The 20101-nt window shown below is 37.2% G+C and overlaps 2 protein-coding genes across 2 annotated transcripts in view; both read right to left on the bottom strand.

The window, feature by feature from the left end:
* Nucleotides 1–1487: 1487 nt before the first annotated feature.
* On the bottom strand, nt 1488–7531 carry sec22a (SEC22 homolog A, vesicle trafficking protein). Its single transcript, XM_056755937.1, has 7 exons — nt 7392–7531; nt 6694–6889; nt 5112–5275; nt 4713–4892; nt 3687–3805; nt 3226–3291; nt 1488–2805 (listed from the first exon to the last, which is right to left on the bottom strand). Exons 2-7 carry the CDS (start codon nt 6873–6875, stop codon nt 2605–2607), a joined length of 912 nt encoding a protein of 303 aa, XP_056611915.1. The 5' UTR covers nt 6876–6889; nt 7392–7531; the 3' UTR covers nt 1488–2604.
* Nucleotides 7532–10363: 2832 nt separating this feature from the next.
* The window catches only part of pdia5 (protein disulfide isomerase family A, member 5), a 49233-nt gene continuing 39495 nt past the window's right edge, over nt 10364–20101 (bottom strand). The window contains 3 exon segments of the mRNA XM_056755767.1: nt 10364–12522; nt 13108–13242; nt 18566–18636. Of these exon segments, the coding sequence (XP_056611745.1) occupies nt 12442–12522; nt 13108–13242; nt 18566–18636 (287 nt within the window). The 3' untranslated portion in view covers nt 10364–12441.

Here is a 20101-nt window from a genome sequence, read left to right as displayed (position 1 = left end):
GTCATCATTGCAGCTGTAGGGATTTAATTGCTTGATGACGTTTGTATTTTAGGTTGGTGAACATCAATAATAAACAAATGTGACCCTGGAACACAAAACCAGTCTTAAGGAACATTTTTAGTAATCGCAAAAAATACATTGTGTGGGTCAAAATGGTCGATTTTTCTTTTATGTCGAAAACCATTAGGATATTAGGTAAAGATCATGTTCCTTGAAGATGTTTTGTAAATTTCATACCTTAAATATATAAAAAGTTTATTTTTGTGAGTGGATGGCCTGCTACAGGGCCTCCTGAGTTTCCTGAGTTTTAAACGGTTGTATCTCAGCCAGATAGTGTTCTATTCTAACAACCCACACATCGATAGAAATCTAATTTAATCAGCTTTCAGATTATGTAAATTTCGTAAAATTGACCCATAAGACTGGTTTTATTGTTGTCCAGGGTCACATATGTCATTTAAGTAGGGACAGAGAAGTTGGATAGGAGATGGAAGGAAAACAAACCACCAAGGAACGGAAGAGAACGAAAGGCAGGAAATGTAGGACCTGGGCCCAAGGACCCCATGTCCCAAGGCCAACACGTTTGATTGTTTGCAAAATATACAATCTCAACAAAGATTATGATGTTTGAGTGGTCTAGTGGTCATCTGGACGGCGGTGCTTGCTACTCATACAAAACAGGACTCTCCCCAAACCTAAATCACCACACGCCAATCCAATCACAACATGGTTGCAAAATTTGATGGGTAGCATAAATCGACAGAACACCTGTTACAATATAAATACACGCTATATGCTTAAACTTAATTTCCCATAGACCTGCGCAAAGAATCAATAACTGTTGAGTAGTTTTAATTGCCCAAACCAATCTACGTCCCAGTGAAATCCAATTAAAATATACCATGCCTATTTTTTGTGAAATATTCCAGCGTTTATTGTAAATAGTTTATCAATGTGGGTTATTGTCTTTTTAAATTCGCCTTATAATCTTTAATTAAAATCTGAAAATGCACTTCCTTTAATGACTATCCATCTTAAATGACGCATGTTAGACGGCTTGGGCGGAGCATCCGTTAACTCCCCCCCTTCGACTGTCAGTCTGATGCCAGTTCCATTTCAAAATTCAAAAGCTGTTTTATACATCCAATCAAATCGTAGAGAAAGACGAAAGCCACGCCCACTGTTTTTCTTGTTAGAAATTCAATTTCAGCTTGAAATGCATCAAAACGATAGAAAACGATCGCAACTTCCTGTTCACGCGGACTTTAACGTAGCATTAGATTAGATCTTGGCTAAACTCTCAATGTCTTCACCTGGTTTGGTTATCAAATGTCTGTAAATGTCCATAGATTCTACTAAATATTACGGACAGCACCTTTAAGACAGTTTTGAACAAGAAGTACTCAAGTCTCAAAGTTTTTACAAAACCACCATACATGTCTGTTGTCTTCTCTGGTTCAGTAAAAAAATAAAGACATGAGACAGTATATTTATATAAATTCAGGAATTTTACTGATTGTTTTGCAACAGAGCTTCAGTGAACAGAAACACACTGGCCCAGTTACACCTAACATTAACGGCTCAAGAGTGTAGGATCTTACGGTCAAGTTGGATGTTCTCTTTAAAACGCAAAGATGAAGATGAACCATTTGGAGAAAAACTGACAGCTTCCAAGGTGTTTAAAAGCACGCTGGCCCTTAATCCGTCAATCAACTACTGTACAACTGGTCATTGGCATCATGAAAAAAAAACAGCCAGGTTAACAGAATAAAAACATTTCCATTTACTCATTTGCGGAATTCTGTACCACATGGGTGGAAAACAGACACATTAATAAAGGCAGCATACACTCTAGCTGCGGCTTTGAGGCAAAAGTGTGATTCTATTTCCCTCAAAACCCACAGCATTCATTCGCAAGAAACACACCTGCAGGCAGCAAGGACATGCTTGATAAATAACACATCTGAATATGCTTTCAGGGCTAAGACATTTGACTAATGACATCAAAAAGACTGCGACTCTGAAATTAGGTGTACATGTATAAGTCTATGACATAATAAAACCGCCAGTACCTGGGTTTGTGCAGGTGTAAGTACTGTGCAGTAATACATTTCGTGTTGGCATTCTTTAAAACACCTTGCATATGAGCTGGCTTCAACATTCATAATAAAAACAATTACAAATGTGTACAAATGGCCTAAAATAACATCTTACAAGGAACAGCTTGCCCAGTGAGAACAAATAATTATTTTCTCACTAACTCACTCATATACCTGCATGACTTAAATGATAACAGAATTTAAATTTTTTGGGAACACTACAAGCCCTGATGCTCAAGTAAACAATCAAAATACGTTATATTAATTTTGCAAATTACTTATTTAAATATTTCAAACATGAAGCTATTTTTGTTTCCTTAAGAACTGTTTGCAGTGTCATTTCTAAACAGTTGACAACTCAATGTGAAAACCCCAAAAACAGAAAAGCAAGACTGAAATGCAAAACCTGTGCAAACTCATTCTGTGAAACTCCCGACTCTTTTTTTTCTTAGGGTGGGTTAGTGACAGTTTCTGATGAGAGTTCTGCAGTCTTAGTTCATAGGTGTCAAACGTTGTAGTCTGGAGCTTTTCCCTGCGGTTGTCTCAGGTGGATCTGCAGTGTGATGAACGCTCCCACTGTCACATGGAAGAGGATCTGCCACATGTTGCGAAGTTCATACAGATACATGTTACACAGGCAAATCATAGTGAAAGACAGGAATGACTTGACGTTCCTCCACACTGAGTAGAAGGCAAACAGGTAACACTAGAGAGAGAAACACAAGAGAAAGTGGTTCAGTAGAAAAAGTGGCTTGGTGTATCCTGGGTTGCTTCTTTTATACAAGTCTACATGATTTTCAAAAAGTAATGGCACACTTCTTCTCCACAAGCCGCCTGAATTGAGACCAAATTGAGAAACTCTTCAACCTATATGTATGGTTACAGTCAATATCAAGTCAAAATCAATAGTAACATTGATGCTTGCCTTAGCAAGTATCACTAAAAAAAAAGTATCAACAATAACGGCTGGCAGGGCAGCGCTCTTTCAATTCTTCAGGTTTCGCTTTTACACGACAGTGAGAATTGTGTGATGTATTAGCATTGGACGGTCAGACAGAGATGGAGAGCAGAGGAAATGAAACCTGGCAGATCGACAATAACTTACAGTCCGAACGCCGTCACTTACCTGATACAAACATGCCGCAGTCCCCAGAAAGAAAGCAATCACGTAATTAAAATCTTCATCTTCGTTCTGCAGATGAAGCAAAAAGAGGGAAGACAGGATGCTGCGTTAAGGAGGGAACAAATCACAACAGGAAGCCCTGCGCTAAACCGGATAAATTACATAGTGTCAAGATGTGATGGTTCACTTATCAGCGCAATATACAAAGCAATGCAAAAACAATTTTATTTATGGAAGAGGAAAATGCATTACATCTAAGTGCACTGCCTGACAAAATTATTCATGAGTACGACTGCTACGCATTAGACATAATTGATTACATTACAATGCCGTATTTACTTTTAAAAGTAATGTTTGGTCCAATATGTTAAATAATCTATAAATAATTCATCCATAAAGTCTAATATAAAGTGATGTGTTGAGTACAGCAAGAATTTGAATTATTATTAGTGCATGATTTAGACCTGTAATACGCTTTCTATTGCGTGGACTCCCCTCAGTAAATTGAGAGCTCCGCACAGGACGCTTAAGACGCAGGTGACGATACCCGCCAGCGTCACGGGCTCCAGCATATGAACAGGACCTGAAAAAACAAAAAACAATTAAACAATGGAAAATTCCTGTTTTATTCTAATATGATGCTGCCATGTTCTGTGTCGCTGCTACTTGCCCAAGTTACAATAAGAGCTCACCCACAAGTCTCTATGACATTCCTGTTTCTAGATATGACTCATATGATGTGAAATATTTTAAGTCAAAAAATGAGATAACTCATTCAACAAATTGATAATTTAATACAATTATTATAATATAAAAATTTATTTAAATTAATATTCATATAAATGGAATCAAATATAAAAAATATATATTTTTAGCCACTAAACAAATCGATTAACAAACACACACAGAGGTTAACTTCATTAGGCACGTGCATCTGATGAATCTGTCAATAATGTAGTAAAGTATCATGTTTCCAAAGTAATGCACTGATAAAGTACAAATACTTGGAAATGCACTTGAGAGTTGACAATCTTCTCCACTGTCCACCTTTCCTCAGGTCCCTCTTTCATTTAAGTCCATCATTTGCCTTTTTATCAGCCATTAGGTAAAGAAAATAGGTCTGATCACTTAGAAAAGTAAAAGCAAACCTCTCATCATTAAGCCACATGATCTGAGGTTTAGGTCCAAGGCACAACGACATAGAATGTTTTTTTAGATTTTTAGATGTGCTCACAAGCACATCGATCAACAAATCCATTACAGTTCAACTGTTGAAATCAAAGTCTTAGGCAATGCTTAAAAGATCAACAAAAATGTGTTTAACAATCAAACATTCTCATCTTTATTACAAAGAGACCATGTCTGACATTAGGTTAACCACTTCCATAAGAAGCATGGAGTCTAGCAAGGAAAATAACTTAAATGATCATGTTCAAACCTTGGAACAAAATGAGACTTAAACGCTTGGACAAAGACAGTGTGTTCCTTACCTATGCCTTTATATTTAGACTGCTTGTGTTGTGAGAAGCCATTGATTGATCCAATGTCCTCTGCGGACAGCTGATAGGGAGGCCGAAGCTTGATCTCAGTTTGCATGTCGGCCAGGTTAATCTTTGTAGAGAGGGAACGTGGGCTGTTGTAACGTTGCTTGGTTTTTCGAATGAAGTTATCTGTGAAAACCATAGAAACAGCACACTGAGTAAATGCTTCAATCACAAGAGGGCCTGTTTTAAAAACGACTTTGTTGCATTTCAAATTATTCTGATTGAAAGAGCTTCAAGCATTTCATTTTTTTATCAGATGTTCAATGATCAGGTGATGAATGTGATGATTTGAAGGTATCATGATGACAGTGGCTGTGATTGTGGCCATCTATCCTATAAACTTACCAAACTCGATGAAAGAGAACGGTCTCAAAGCGCTGTTGATCCTCTTTTTGTCATATGTAACAATGAACTCCCGCTGAAGTTCATCCAAGAAGCTGAAGGCCAAGACATTGGGATAGTTTTCTGTGCAAACCATCAGGTACCCCACTCCAAGAGAGCTTGTGAAACTATAGAAAGCAGCACAATGTACTATTTTAAAAATGATCCTTTTATCAACATAATACTGATTGATGGTGATTTTGAACTGAATTTAAGTCTGAAGAATTCGGACCTTAGAGATGAGAACACGACTATTTTCACTTAGGACGGAGTCACAAAACCGCTGTTTTATTCTTTGGATCTGTATGTTCACTGAACTCTCTTTGAACAGACTTTGCTTTTCTTTGCACTGCTTTTCAGCTTCTAGAAATTTAACATCATTGTCATTGTGTCTCTCCATGTTAATGCCTGTTTGGAGATGAAACAATCCACCAAGTCAAACTCTAGAGAGAGAGCTGACTCATGTCTGCCTGCATGTGAAGTTTGGAGTGATGAATAGCAGCCGTCTGGAAATGGTCCCCTAGTGTCCTCCAATGCCATGCATCTGAATTAGGCCTCAATCAAAGAGAACTTCACATTTTTCACAGACATGTTGCCAGTTTGGTTTTTGTTTGATGTTTTGACTAAAGCAAAAGCTCTGTCATCATTTACTCACCGTCATCTAATTCCAAACTCGTGTGATGTGTCGTAATTGGTCACATGACACACAACCAATAGAGAACTAATATTTGACACCAATCTTTTAACATAAACAAACGTTAATGAGATTTGAAAGCTGTGACTGAGGGCATTTGTGAAAGCCCTAAATCTCGTTCTGTTTCTCGTACAAATATTGCGTATCGCATGGAAATGAGCAGAGTAAACGGTAAACGTCTCCCTATGTTTCACAGAAAAAAATACTATGGTTTTGAATTGGTGTGAAGGTGAGGAAATGTTGACCGGATTTTAACACTCGTTTGAGAATTTTATTAACTTTGAGTAATTGAGAAAAATAAGGTTCAGAATGTCTGATTTGGTTGTTTTAGCTCTTAACATGCTATTTCATGCATTCGGACTTCTTTACGCCGTTAAACATGCTGGCTTTCCCATGCTTAACATGGTCAACTTGTTAAAAACCAAGTTGGACGTATGACGTAGTATTTGCTTGATACACTCATTACTCAAAGTTGTTTCGGAAAGTCTGGATCCCTGTCTGGCTTCGTAACAGGGATCCTATTCCTTTTTATTGGGCAACTCTCGCAGAAAATCACGCCCGTGACAAGCGAAAGAAATAGCATGCCCATGCGCCAACCAACGTGCTATAGGAAGACCCGTTTTGTTGGCATTGGGCGTGTACGTGCATATTGTAAAAAACGCGAAGGGATTAATTCAATGATGTATTGTGTGCTCTTGCATTTTATAAGGTTTTTTAACCAAAAATCTAGAACCTCAGTGACGTATGTGATGGACAAAGGTCGACCTCGGGACAACGCACCCAAAATCCTGGCCAGGACATGTCCAGGAAAATTGGCACGGATGGTCACCCTACATTACTTTGACTACTCACTTGATATTGTACACGTCAGATCTGAGCGAGCAGCGGTCAGGAAACTGACTGAGCTTTTTGGAGAGAGCCTTTAGATTTTTCTTAGTCTCCTGAAGTCCTTTATCCTGTTCATGGTCCGTGGAGGCAGAAAGAGGCAGACCATCCCTCACTCTCACCACAGACGCAAACAGGACCATAGACATTTTACACTAAACACCTGGAGAAACAAAAATATGACTTCCATATAATTCAACTAAAACAGAATATCGTGTATGATTTAGCAACAGAATAAATAAACGAAGTGAATAACGTTGAGACTACTATGCATTATTGTACACAACATTGTGAAAACATTGGACAGCACTTTCGATTTTAAGTTTACTTGAAAGCCAGAAAGTAAAATGACATATATTACATTCGACTCCATATAGAGTGATGAACTGATGATATTCTCATGGTAAAGCTAAGCTACCAACATTAGCACGTTTGTTGACAGCTGCTAGCCATCAGATCGGTTGGTCTCTTGCTCAGATTAAAAACAGAAACTAGTAATACACGTTTATTTGACTCTTTTAAATTAAAATGAATAAAAGCACACATAGCGTTTATGATCACTGTAATTGTCGTACGTGGAGTGGATGCAACTGCTACCATAGCAAAGCAGTTTAGTTAGCTTGACATTGTAGGAATATTGCTGCATGCATCCTCACTGTACATACCTACTGACAAAAGTCCCTTTAAAACATTAAGACATCATCCTCCTTTTCGTGTTATATTGTCAGTATAATGTCATTGTCGATGAGCTCTTCCCGCAGGTCTCATCATGGTTTCGCTAACGTTCGACACAACTTCGGCTCAGTTCGTGCAGTCTTCGGATGATTCCGGATGAGCCTCGATGTTGTTCGGATCTGAGGTGAATCTGTGTGACGTAACTTTCGGAAATGCAGTATGTGTTAAGTATACAGAAGCCATATACTGTATAAAGTAGCCTATACACACATATACATACATGGTAATTATAATGGGATTTCTGCTGCATCTAAACAATCCAAAATAAATTATATTTTAGCATCTTTCATGTAATCACTATTTGTGACCCTAGACAACAAAACAAGTCTTATGGGTCAGGTTTTCGAAATTGGGATTTGTACATAACCTGAAAAGTGAATAAAAAAGCTTTCGATTGATGTGTGAGTTGTTAGACTAGGCCAATATCTGGCTGAGAAAATTGCCTTTGAAGTTATTAATCAGGGCCGCTGTGGCAGGCCATCCACTCACAAAAATAATGTTTTTATATATTTAAGGCGGTAAATTTACAAAATATCTTAATGGATCTTTACTTAATATCCTAATGATTTTTGACCCATACATTGTATTTTTGTCTTTTACTAAAAATGCTCCCGTGCTCCTTAAGACTGGTTTTGTGATCCAGGGTCACATTTGTGCAAAACTCTTTTTAGGAATCTGTTTAAAGATTTCCAATTATTCTGGCCTGATTCATTAATTTAATATTATTGAAAAGTTTTTGATTATAATAAATCAAACGTATAGCCTACCTTCAGATCAAAAGGTTATTACAACCTTGAGAAAGTTAAAAACTTTTGTGAGGTTTTACATATCGTACAATACTGTTAAATACATGGGAAATAAAGGTATCACATTGTGTGTATCTTTATATCATTATCTATTAAATCGTTTTTTTCGCACAAAAACACTTAAACAGAAACTCAAACACAGACTTACATTTTATAATTCTGTCTGTGTCAAGCACACGAATATGTTAAATCACTATGATCCTTGACCTTGAAAATGAATAGTTCAGCTTCCCCATAACTGTTTCAATTCCATATTCAACTAGGGTGAAACCAAGAGGTGTTGATCTTAAAGTGACCTCCTGAAACCACTTTCACTGAACCACGAGCCATGAAAGCCTGACATCCACTACATAGACAGGCAGTGTCCAGCTGAGCTTTTAATGCGTGTCACTATGTCAGGAGACATGCTGTCATTCATACTGACAGGATGTGGAGGGATATAATGATCGACCTGAGCTTTGGTGAAATCCCTTGAGCAACATACAAAGAATAAAACATCTCACAAAAGGTTTAATATGGGATATACAGTAGATAGATATTGTTCCTCCAAATGGTTGTTTAGACTTTGAGAATTTTGTAATATAATTTTAATAGATGATTAAAACTAACATTGGCATTATGCATTTCGGAGGATGTAACCTCGCAATGGTGTTAAAAAGCACAGACCAGGGACTACTCCTACCAAATCCAATTAAATGTGCAAAATTACCAATTTTGTTTTTGTTATTGCTAAGAAAACATACTGTAAGTTTTTCCGTTTCTGCTGGCATGTCTATGAAACAATGGGGAAAATGAGTTAGTATGGATTTTGTGGCAAGTGCCGCACATCATTTTGATTACTGCTTTCAGAGCGAGAGCGGAGAAAAATCATTATTCCTACAGAAAAGATAATGGGGGTGTATTTACAACATTGACTGCTGGTACTGAGTTTGTTTCGGTGGCTTGTATTATTTTCTTGCTGGTGCTATTCATTTTATAGCCGCAGGCATGAAGGACTGTGCTGAACCAATGGCTCTGAACAGCAGGACTGGAGCAAAATCTGAAAGCCTCTGGGCACATATCACTTCCTCTAAACATCGTTCACAATATGTTCCTTGACATTTGGCATTAAGGATTTGTAAGATTTTCTAGGCTAACATTACAGAACCAAACATCAACACACATGAATAGCTTACTCAGCAGTTTAATTGTCCAAAAATCCCTTGCATTTTCAATCTGACAAGCAGCACACCTGTCTTTAAAGGTTTCAACTTCATTTTGGCATCAAAGAGTTTGCTCATTTTTAGATTATGACAGGATGAGACTTATTATACAGAAACTTGTAAGAAAGGAATGATCAAATTGTGTTTGGTTCCACAGATTTATCAAAACATTTTATTTGTTGGGCTCTTCTTGCACTTCTTGTGACAGCATAGTTGTTAAAAGAGAGCCGGGGAAGACTAATTTTCTAGCGTTGATATATCGCTGTACTTCTGGAACATCGTATCTCCATATTTTGTCATTTTTATTTTTTTCCACAAATCATCACTATCAGTCACCCTTTATGTTTGTCACTGGGTTTTGCAAATATCCAACCAATAAAAAGTATGAAAAAGTGTTTGTCAACACTATATTTATTCATTCAAAAAGTAGTGTTTTTTCCATGTTCTGATAAACTGAATATTTTAATATCCAAGGTTTTGGAAGGACAGCGATAATTTCCTTCCCATTTTTGCCATGATCATTTCTACCACAGTCTTATAAGAAATCAAAATGAACTGTAGATCTTGCTCAAATCTCTAAACTTCTTTCCTTTGCTGGCTTTCTAACAAAATAATCTTTTTTTAAATTCGAAATATTTGGTAAGATCTGTTAGATCTTTATTATAAGTGTGTTTTGCCTGGAAAGAAAGTAGGAAGTCAAGGGAAGTTTACTTAAAACTATGGCTATATGTGGACTTACTGCAGAGAAGGGCCAAATGGAAAACAAATTAGCTGTCTGCAGGGCACACAAAGTCAGCAAACTAGCCCACATTCGTCCCTTGGTATTGAAGAGCAGCAGAGCTTTGTGCAATATGTGCTAGATTTTAACATTTGCCAAAGAAAACCTAACTGCTGTGATGTCAAAGCTTTCTGCATTTATTGTTGCTTATTAGCAATCCTATAGATATTTCTGTAATAAATAATAGGCTATATACATTTTTCCTATATCTGGGCATTGTAATAAATATTGCAGCCCCACCCAATATTCATTGAAAAGAAGCTGAATACAAGAAATCCAACATTCATGCATTTCAAAAGTAATTTCGTCATTGTCGATCCATTCTGTTTTCATTACATTAAAAGTGTACATGGAATGATGACAATGTTTTTTTGGGGGAAATGTATTAGCATTGTATTCACCAATGCAGGAAAACTGTACATATGGATGGGCACAAAAAAATGACAAATGCGACAGTGACTTCCTGGCATTATTGTGTTAGATCTCACATTCTCCAAACCTTTGGGATAAGACGAAGCAGAATGTTCTACAACATAATAATTTGATGGAACCAGATGAAGGCGTACGACCATTGGCAAGCATTGCAGTAAACGCCGCTGAACGAATGAGCTATGTCTCTACAACACTGGCAGCAAAACAAATCTCTGCAAGTTTTCATTTATTCATTTTGGACCGTAGTTGACATGTCCATCAATTCTATACAGGCTGCCTGTCCGTCTACCTCTTTTACGATCAGCTTTGTGATATGAATTCAGTGCCACTTTACCCTTATAGACACAATTTTGAACTTGACTCCATTATCTTGAATATAACCGACTTCTCTATAACCTCTTAGGCTCATCATGTTTTATTCAATACTTCTCGGCAGAAATTTTGCAGGGAAATGTAAACTGAATTCCGGTTCAGTGATTTTTCTGTTTCGTCTCTCGAAGACACATGTAAACAATTCGTAATTCGACGACATGAATAGTGAACACCCAAATGGAATGCAAATTACCACTCGCGGTAGCTCTCCTCAATTGTGTTTTGCTTTCCCTGAGAACCTTATTCATTATGAAACGAATCAAGCCTCTGAATTATACAACAAAAGTTAAGCTACAGGAGCATTAAATATGTATACTGCCTCGAGCAGGGAGTATTTCTGCACAGGGTAGTTAGGTTGCCACCGAGATCGGTAAGGGTCGCGCTATCAGTACGAGAGCCAGCACCTGGCGGACAGCGAGTAAAACAGAACATCCAGCAATGTATCAACTAGTCAGAACTGTGAGAGCAGCATCGCTCGACAAGGCTTAAATAAGTCATCTCCCTCCTGCATGAACCAAGATACTAATTCTATCCTATAATGACCTATGGGTCCCATTATCACCTAAAGTTACCATATGCATGACTATGAGGAAATGTTCATGTGTATTAGAGATACAGTGTGGCATTGTAAATCAGAAAGAGTGGGAAGTTATAGACTCAGCTGTACAGTACAAATCACATGATAATCTTTGACATAAGCAAAATGCTCATTTACAGCAGGCCAACGTGAATGGACGAAACCTCCAGACATTTTTGGAAACACAATTTTTTTGGCATTTTCTAGTTTTTCATGTCATTTTATTCTTTCACCATCGACAATGAATTTGAATACAGTAAAAATAAAAACTTGAATACATGTCCTTGTATTTGCTTTGTTGTCTTTTGGCCCTAGCGTATCCCCAAAAATATTGTCAAAGACGCACTGCACGGTTTGGACTACAGTTATCCAAACATATAAGGCCACAAAGTTGAGCTACAACTTTCTTCAAAACAAAAGCCATGATGTCAAACAGCATTTTTTCAATTCTTTACAAAAAATATTTGCAGATACGATTGTACACATTATTCATCTTCACTGGAGTGGGAGTAACGCCCCACCCGACACACGTACGAGAACCTGGGGATCGAGGGGCCAGTATTGCATAGATTTCAGGTGTAGATTTTAGTAACTGATGTCACAGTATTTGGGAACAGTTTCAAAAAAATAAAATGAAAAGTAAAGTCTGAAGTGATCTGACGGTTGTACATTGGTATTACAAACATAAGGACACAGCTTTATAAAAAAATAGCCTTTAGCTGAGGTTTCAAGTCTGTGGCATCAGTGCTGGGATGTCCCTTCCCAAGACACAGTGCAATGATAGGCTCCTCCCACATGACCACGCCCCCACGGTTAGAGCTCCTCCTTCCGTTTTCCCACTTTCTCCTGGTCCCGGCCCCTGAGCTGCTTCATGAAACCTATGAAACCAGCTTCCTGTAATGCAAAATGTTAACATGAGACAATATGAGAAAAATGAAAGAAAACCTGCAGGGTTGCACAAAAAGTATTTTATCTCATTAAATGTCATAAACAAGGTTGGGATAGTTCTAAACTGTTGCCACAGGCTGTTTCATATTCGGCGGGTTAAGATGAAAATATTTCTTTCACAAGGGGTTGTTCTTAGAGTAAGATTGAGTTGTTTTAAAAACAAACAGTGTTTATTATTACTATTATAATAAAGCAATAAGCCCCAAGAAGCAGTGGGTTACAGAGCATTTTATAACAGCTAAGGGGCGTTGTTAGGCTTGACTGAAAGTGGATAATGTGTACGTGTATAAAAAGGTTATTACATATGCGTGCGTATCAAGTGTTAATAAAATAAAACACAGGTAATAATGTGTAACGCATAACAGTGACTGTAAAATCATTTTTGGCTAGTTTTGGTTGGCCATAGTTGTGCTAGTTTTTTATGCAGATCTGGCAACCCTGACAGTCCTTTTCATAGATTTTAAGTGTAGTTCACCAAAGAGTGCCACTGTTTTAAATACACATCACTTGTGAAAAAATAACAACACTTACCCCTCTATCCCCATTGTATTTCTCACTGAATTTGCCATAGTTGTAATAGTTGAATGTCGGGTAGCCCTCAACACCTTCCTGTTTACACAACTCATGATTCTGTCCCTTTGTGCAGTCGACCGCAGCATACGCAATCTGAAAAATCATGATAATGATTAATAATATTAACACACAAAAAAAACTCAGCTGGAATAGACCAACACCCTCAATAAAATGTTCTGTGGCTGATAAAGTACATGTAATACTATTGAAATCCTGTGTGCCATGGTACTGAACGACCATACATCATAGTATTTCATCATAATGTACTTTAAGATACTCCAGCGAATGGCATTACCATAGTAACACATTAGTATTTTTGTATTTGTCTGTGAGTGTATCCACCTATCCATTTGGAACTTAAAAATAAAATGAGCTCTAGATTGTAGGATGTAGCTTGTGTGGTAAAGAATTATGCTGCATGTCTGATGAACATTTTGTTGTTTACGCGTCTAAATCCCTTAAGACCCACAGAGACAGCCAAGCTCTGGGGAAAATTTAGACATTAGAGAAAATGCTGCATACATGACAAACATTTTCAAACAAACCAACTACATTAATACATGCTGTTTAGTAAGGGATTAACTAAATCCAGCTTTGAATCTCTTAGGCCGCGTTCAGACTTGACTTCTTTTTTGACAAGAATAAGTTGACAAAGGCGATTTTTTTAGTACAAAAAACGCTGGCAGCCTTTGGTTACAAATAGCAGCCAAACACCATGACTTCGGAGGCAGCATCTGTGCACGAAGGCAGCCCAGAGAAACAGATAGGCACCGTGACGGAAGTCTATTTGAATTATAAACAGAGAGCATCTTTGCAATAACAAATCACAAACAGTATTTAAAAACTACAATAGTAATTTCTCGCTAGAAATGCAATCAGAAGTTGTTGAAAGTGACAATGAAACTTACATCTATACAAAACTATGCTCAAACGGGCGTGTCGGCCGCCATTTTATTTTTTCGAGCTTGTGCCTTCTCGACCAATCAAGTTTCTCGCATGTTGTTATGGAACCGACGGTCTCGGTCATTGGTTATCTTTGAAAAAGGAGCTTGACGTAGGGCGTTTTTTCAGAAAAGTTGAACTTTTTCATCCTCAAAAGACGCTCTGTGCTGCAGAAAAAGGCCTGATTCAAATTTTGCGTCTTTTCCGCGTACATATTCCTTATTTTAAATGATGAAGTGCGGCAGGTGTGCGCAAATAGTCGTTTGCGAGAGAGAAAGAGGCTTGGTTTCAGACGTGAAATGTGAATCAGGCCAAAGAAGCCGGCGCTGGCGTTTAAAATAGTGCTCAGGAAGTTTTTTGCAAACACTGTTTCCATAGGATTATAATGTAAAATAGATGCTAACAGCTTAAAAAAAGAAGTCAAGTCTGAACACGGCCTAAAGGACTAATTTTTAGACACTTCATAACATTGGTCAATAGTCCATAAGAGACTGCAGTCCATTTAAATCCTCTTGATGACCATCGGCTTACGATTTATTTTCTTCTGATATGACAAAAAACGATAAAACTGTGGCTTCAACATTTCAAAAACCAAAAGTTATTTTTTGCCTTTGGAAGTTGAAATTTTAACGTGCGAGAACGTAACTGTGAAATCTAACAGCACAGCTGCTTTGACACTGATGGAGTCGATCCGCTCTCATTTAGCAGCTTTTTCCAGGGTAATGAAAAATGAGTAATACATTCCTGTCGAAAAAAGCCATTCAATGCAGGGTAAGAAAAAATATAGCAAACAAGCCAATATAAAAACAAGAGCAGAGATTTATTTCTAGGATATCTCAGGACGGCAGTTAGTGAAACATAAACAAACGAACCATAAACGTCTCTTGACGAATAGCACATTTCTGTCATTTTGCCCTTTTGCTCCGCTGAAAAAAGTGTAGCTGTGTATTTTAGTCCTGTGGACCTGTCTTTATTGCAGTTTATCACTCAAATGTGAAATCAAAGTGCCCTGCCTGCAGAGCTACACAATATTTATCTTTATGGCAGGCGTGTTTGACAATCACATTGCAGTGTTTTTGCTGTTCTAATAACATAAATCTATCTAGTAAAAAAAACGATGCTGGATTGTATCGAAATCACTCCAGGTTCTGATGCTCAATGATTTTAGCAATACATTTTGTTTGTATAAATATGTAACCTACAATTTACAAAGAAATCCACTAAAATGTGAAATATATGTATATATACATTTTAGGGGTGTCACTTGCGATTCATCGCATCCAAAATAATAGTTTGTGGTTGCATAATACATGTCTGTGTACTGTGCAAATTATTTTTGTATTTATAAACACATACATGTATATACAGTATTCCTGTAGATACACAGTATACCTGTATATATTTAGGAATTATTTTGATGAATTTATTTATATTCACCAATTACTGAAATATTATATTATCATTTTTATATTTTTCTTAAATATATGCTTGTATGTGTATGTGTTTGTGAATACAAAATTAATATTCACAGTACAGAGACATATGTAAACACAATTAATTATGGGACAATGGGATTAAATGCGATTAATCGTTTGCCATCCCTGATAAATACAGAATAAACATTATATTAGATATGCAAAACTATTTAGAAACAATAAAATCGGATGTTCCAAGATTACAGGGTTCCCTTGGGGGCTGATTTGAATGTCCCCATTATTATTCAGTCTTGCCATTGACATGAGAAAATGGAGAGGAAAGATGGTGTTTATTCAAAGGTTGCTCGACCAATTCTAGTATTGATCCTCATTTGCTGGTAGTGGAAAACCCTCCCGACACTTGACTGATCTCACTATAACCTCACCAATAAATAGATGTAAGCAACATAAGACTCGTGGCCTGTGATTTTGTGCTTACACACGGTGGTTTATAAGATGAATGAGGTCAAAAAGTCATTCAGAAAGGTACCTTGGATCTTTTCAGAGACGTTAATAACCAGCCTTGCAAACAAAGATGCCGGGTCAATACAAACAGAAAATCAAACAATTCGTGAACTCATGAATATTACAGAAGGGACTAAAACGTTTTTACATTTTGTGGCATTAACACCAAAAAACAACTACACACACCACTAGTTTTATTTGTACAATTACACAACTTGAATTTAATTGGGCTGAAACAAAATAGCATGTTTTTTTCCTACAAAAACAATGTGTAAATCTTAGCAGATAAAAGTGGAGAAATGCTCTCTGCCCTTTTCTTCTAGATAAGAAGATCATTGACCATGTTTACTATTGCATGTGCAGAAAGGAAATGAGCAATTACGAAGCACAGGAAGAACAGTGGAACCAGAAAGACATATCATCATTTTAAATGGAACCAGATCCACAAACCTTCCTTCCAACATAAACAAAACTTAACTTTGAAGGTATTCATTGTTCGGGTGTCACGTTCACAATCATTTGCAGATTTGGGTCAGAGATGAGGGCATGGACAAGATCAGTCCTAATGCATCATTTCTGTAGGATTCCTTTGATGTACAAGTCCTCAAAGGCTTTGTTAAATATAAAAAATGTAATCTTTCTGTCTATCAGACTCAAATGAAATTAGTTGTTTATAGTCTGAACAACAAAACAACATGAATTGAAATGCGAATTAGGATGTTTGCCTTTTATGATTTACAAAATGCAATGTATATGTAACAGTAAATGCACAATACTGTCTAAAGCTTTGTCTGACTTTACTCAGAGATGGGAAGCGATGGTTGACAAAGTAAAGTTTTAAAAAGTGACCCTGTTTGTCAAAAACATATTAATATCCATAATCTAATTATGCAAAAACAAGAATCGATACTTGCTTTCAATCTTTGACACGGCCTTACTAAGTCAATATTAAAGATATCAAGTTTCAATGAATTTTCTTCACATGACGTAGAATGATTTTATGCAGTGAACAGTAAATTACAGAAAAAAAATGACTTTAGCTGGGTTTTTACAGACTCACAAATAGTTGACCAAGAAACAATTTGGACATCCTCTTCATACAGTGATTAACGCTGTTGTGTAAAGTGCTAACACACACACGCACGCACGGTCCCCCTTAGCAAGTGGGCCGCACGGTACCACCCAAAAATCCCACCATAACAAATCAAGAATGAAATATGCGGCTCTGTTTTGGCCCGTCTGCATATAGTTGTTACTCAACCTTGATCCATTTAAAACACTTTGAAGTAAAAAACTAAACAAAAACAAGTGACAGTCTAATGACTTTCTATGATTGATCATTGCGGTCATTTCTGAGTGCTTGAGCACATCATTTGCACAGCCCAAAACCATACAGCTCGCAGAACTTCTAAGCACTTAAGAGATTATACATGTGGAAAAATAACTATGACTTAAATGGGTCATTGTTTGGGAATCCAGCAGATGGAGCTTTCTGAGCAGATCTTTTATTCTTCTAACAAACAAGATCTGTTTTTAATAATATCTTAAGGGGCGTTAGCCGAAATCCAGGACAAAGAGAACATGGACGCATTGCAATCTTGGCAAAGTATATGTCCAAATGCTATTCATCTGAATAATGATTATGCGTAAGTTTAAACTTACGAGCAATTGAGAGATTAAAGAAAGCTGACGTCGTGCCTGATGAATTTGAGGCATTTGCAAACAACAATTCAACATCTCTGTCTTGTGGCCAGTGATAAATGTCTATACTTAAAGAAGCCAAATAAAATGTTTTCACGAGGACTCTGAGAATTCAGAAGAGTGCCAGTTACTTTCAAAGGGATTTTCGAAAAAATCAGTTTGTAGACATGTGAGAGGGACTGACATACGAATGTCATGTTACTTTGGAGGAAGAACGTGTTAGAAGCACAGCGTGAAGAATAGTGACTGCCAAATGTGTGAATTTGAAAGTGAAAAGGCTGCAGTTATTGACACATGATTGTAGTTTCAACCCTGTTCGGTTTTATCTTTGATTTTTAAAAGAATTCTTCGAACTGATCCTTTCCATATGACGACAGCTCACATTAAACCTCAAGATCCAAAAAAAGCACCATAAATATAGCCTTTTGTGTCTGACAGCTCACTTTCACGCTGAACTTTCGCTGCGCAAAAGATCAATGTGTATATTCTTTAAAAATTCCTTTTGTGTGCAAATGATGAGAGATCACTTCTCCAACTGATAAAATCACAGTCAAAGCCGTACAGTCTACTACATGATATATAGAAATCAGTGTAGAAAAACTAGAGCAAGTCAAAGTATGAATCAAGGTCAACAGCACCGAAATGCACAAAGCAGATGACACTGAAAACCTTAAGAGTATTCCGGATATGAAAAGTGATTAAATTCTTGGATATCTGAAAACCGAATATGAGAGAGAAAGCATTGCTCAATCTATCTTTTGGGTCACAACCCGCCGGTCGAGAATCACTGATAAGGACAAGTTGAAAATCTATTTAATGGGGTTGAACCTCACCTTGCGGTCCTCTTTGAAGACCTCGGCTGCTGTTGTAAAATGAGGGACGGCGCTCTTGCAGTGCGGGCACCCTGCGGAATAGAGCAATATGTTAGTATTCGCAGAGAGGTCTCACCTTATAATTCTGAGAACAAAAGGCAGGAGGTGATACATCACAGAATAAATAACTGGACAAATATAGAGATGAATACAAACCGAGAGTGATTGCATACTATAAAAATAACAGTCACTTCCTACAAATAAACGCATGCATAATAATCCATCCCTGTCTTTTTACAGCAGGTATGAAAAGCATAGCGAAAATTCAGCTTTTAGCGCTTCAAAAGTCATTTCTTTTTTTATTGACAGCCCAACGGAGGCTATCCTGAGGCAATATACGTCTATCAAACTTCCTGCAGATCATAACTCCCAAACTTATCTTCAACACGCTCTTATGAGTCGCCTTTGATGCTGAAGGTGTTACTCTTATGAATTATGCATGAATAACGATGCTAAACGCTTCAAACGAGCGTCTTCTATTAAATAAACAGCGGTCCAAATCTAAAAACCTGCCAAATGCTAAATCACAATGGTTTCGTTTGATGCCGGTTTAGTCACGCAACCTCATTTGCACGCATTTGTACTACTGTATGCTTTGAAACATATTTCAGTGGGTTTAATTCAAGAAAGCGGTGTCTTTTAATGACCGTTAATGGCCCTGTAATATTGTACAACCCAGCAAACAAAAGCCTGATTGTGTGGGGAACAAGGCATCTAATTTAAATAGCACGAGGGTCATTATAAATAATTACACATGAAGTTGTCTACCCTCCTTTTTGCCTCACATCACGTCGCTATTGTATGGGGAGTAGAAAGGCAGGGATGGACGCCAAACCCGTGCAAAGTCGATACGTGTCCGTCACGGCGGCCGGTCAGATACTCTGATTAAAAACTTCAAGTGTGGCCAATAGTTGTTCTTATAATAATTCATTTTTAATCTTATGCCACGTGCAACATTAAAGGGACAGTTAACCCAAAAATAACAAGTACAGTATGTCATTATTGACTCACCCTCGAGCTGTTCCAAATCTGTATTAATTTCTTTGCTCTGATGAACACCAAATGATAGTTCTTGGCCACCATTGACAGCCATAGTAGGACAAATTACAATGGTAGTCAGAAGTCCCTCGATGTTTGCTTTCCTTTATCCTTTAAAATATCTTTGTTAACACTTTCATAGAAGCATGTACGTATAATGCATTATAAAGAGTTATTAAAGGTTAAAATGCATTATAATTCTTCATAATGTGTGATGTAATGCATTATATGTAGTTGTAAAGAATTACAACCATTTAAAATGTGTAGTGTAACAATGAATTGCAAAGTGTTATAACGTATAAACTGTAATAACACTTATTTACATTTACACAATGCATTATACATACATGCTGCAAGGAAAGTGTTACCATATCTTCTTTTGTGTTCAACAGAAGAGTGAAATTTATAACATATCTTTCCTACTATGGTAGTCAATGGCTACCAAAAACTGCTTGGTTA

The sequence above is a fragment of the Triplophysa dalaica genome, chromosome 8 (assembly GCF_015846415.1).
Source record: "Triplophysa dalaica isolate WHDGS20190420 chromosome 8, ASM1584641v1, whole genome shotgun sequence".
Taxonomy (NCBI): Eukaryota; Metazoa; Chordata; class Actinopteri; order Cypriniformes; family Nemacheilidae; genus Triplophysa; species Triplophysa dalaica.
The sequence above is the reverse complement of the archived record's forward strand: the minus strand, read 5'-3'. Positions and strand labels throughout refer to the sequence as shown.

Bases quoted from the DNA above. Each gene is read 5' to 3' on its own strand.
- sec22a (XM_056755937.1), bottom strand. From the start codon at position 6,875: ATGTCTATGGTCCTGTTTGCGTCTGTGGTGAGAGTGAGGGATGGTCTG. The intron at 5,276-6,693 runs GTGAGTAGTCAA...TGCTTTCTATAG, and splicing joins TCTGACGTGTACAATATCAA to TTTCACAAGCTCTCTTGGAG. The intron at 3,292-3,686 runs GTCTAAATCATG...CTTCATCTGCAG, and splicing joins CAATAGAAAGCGTATTACAG to AACGAAGATGAAGATTTTAA.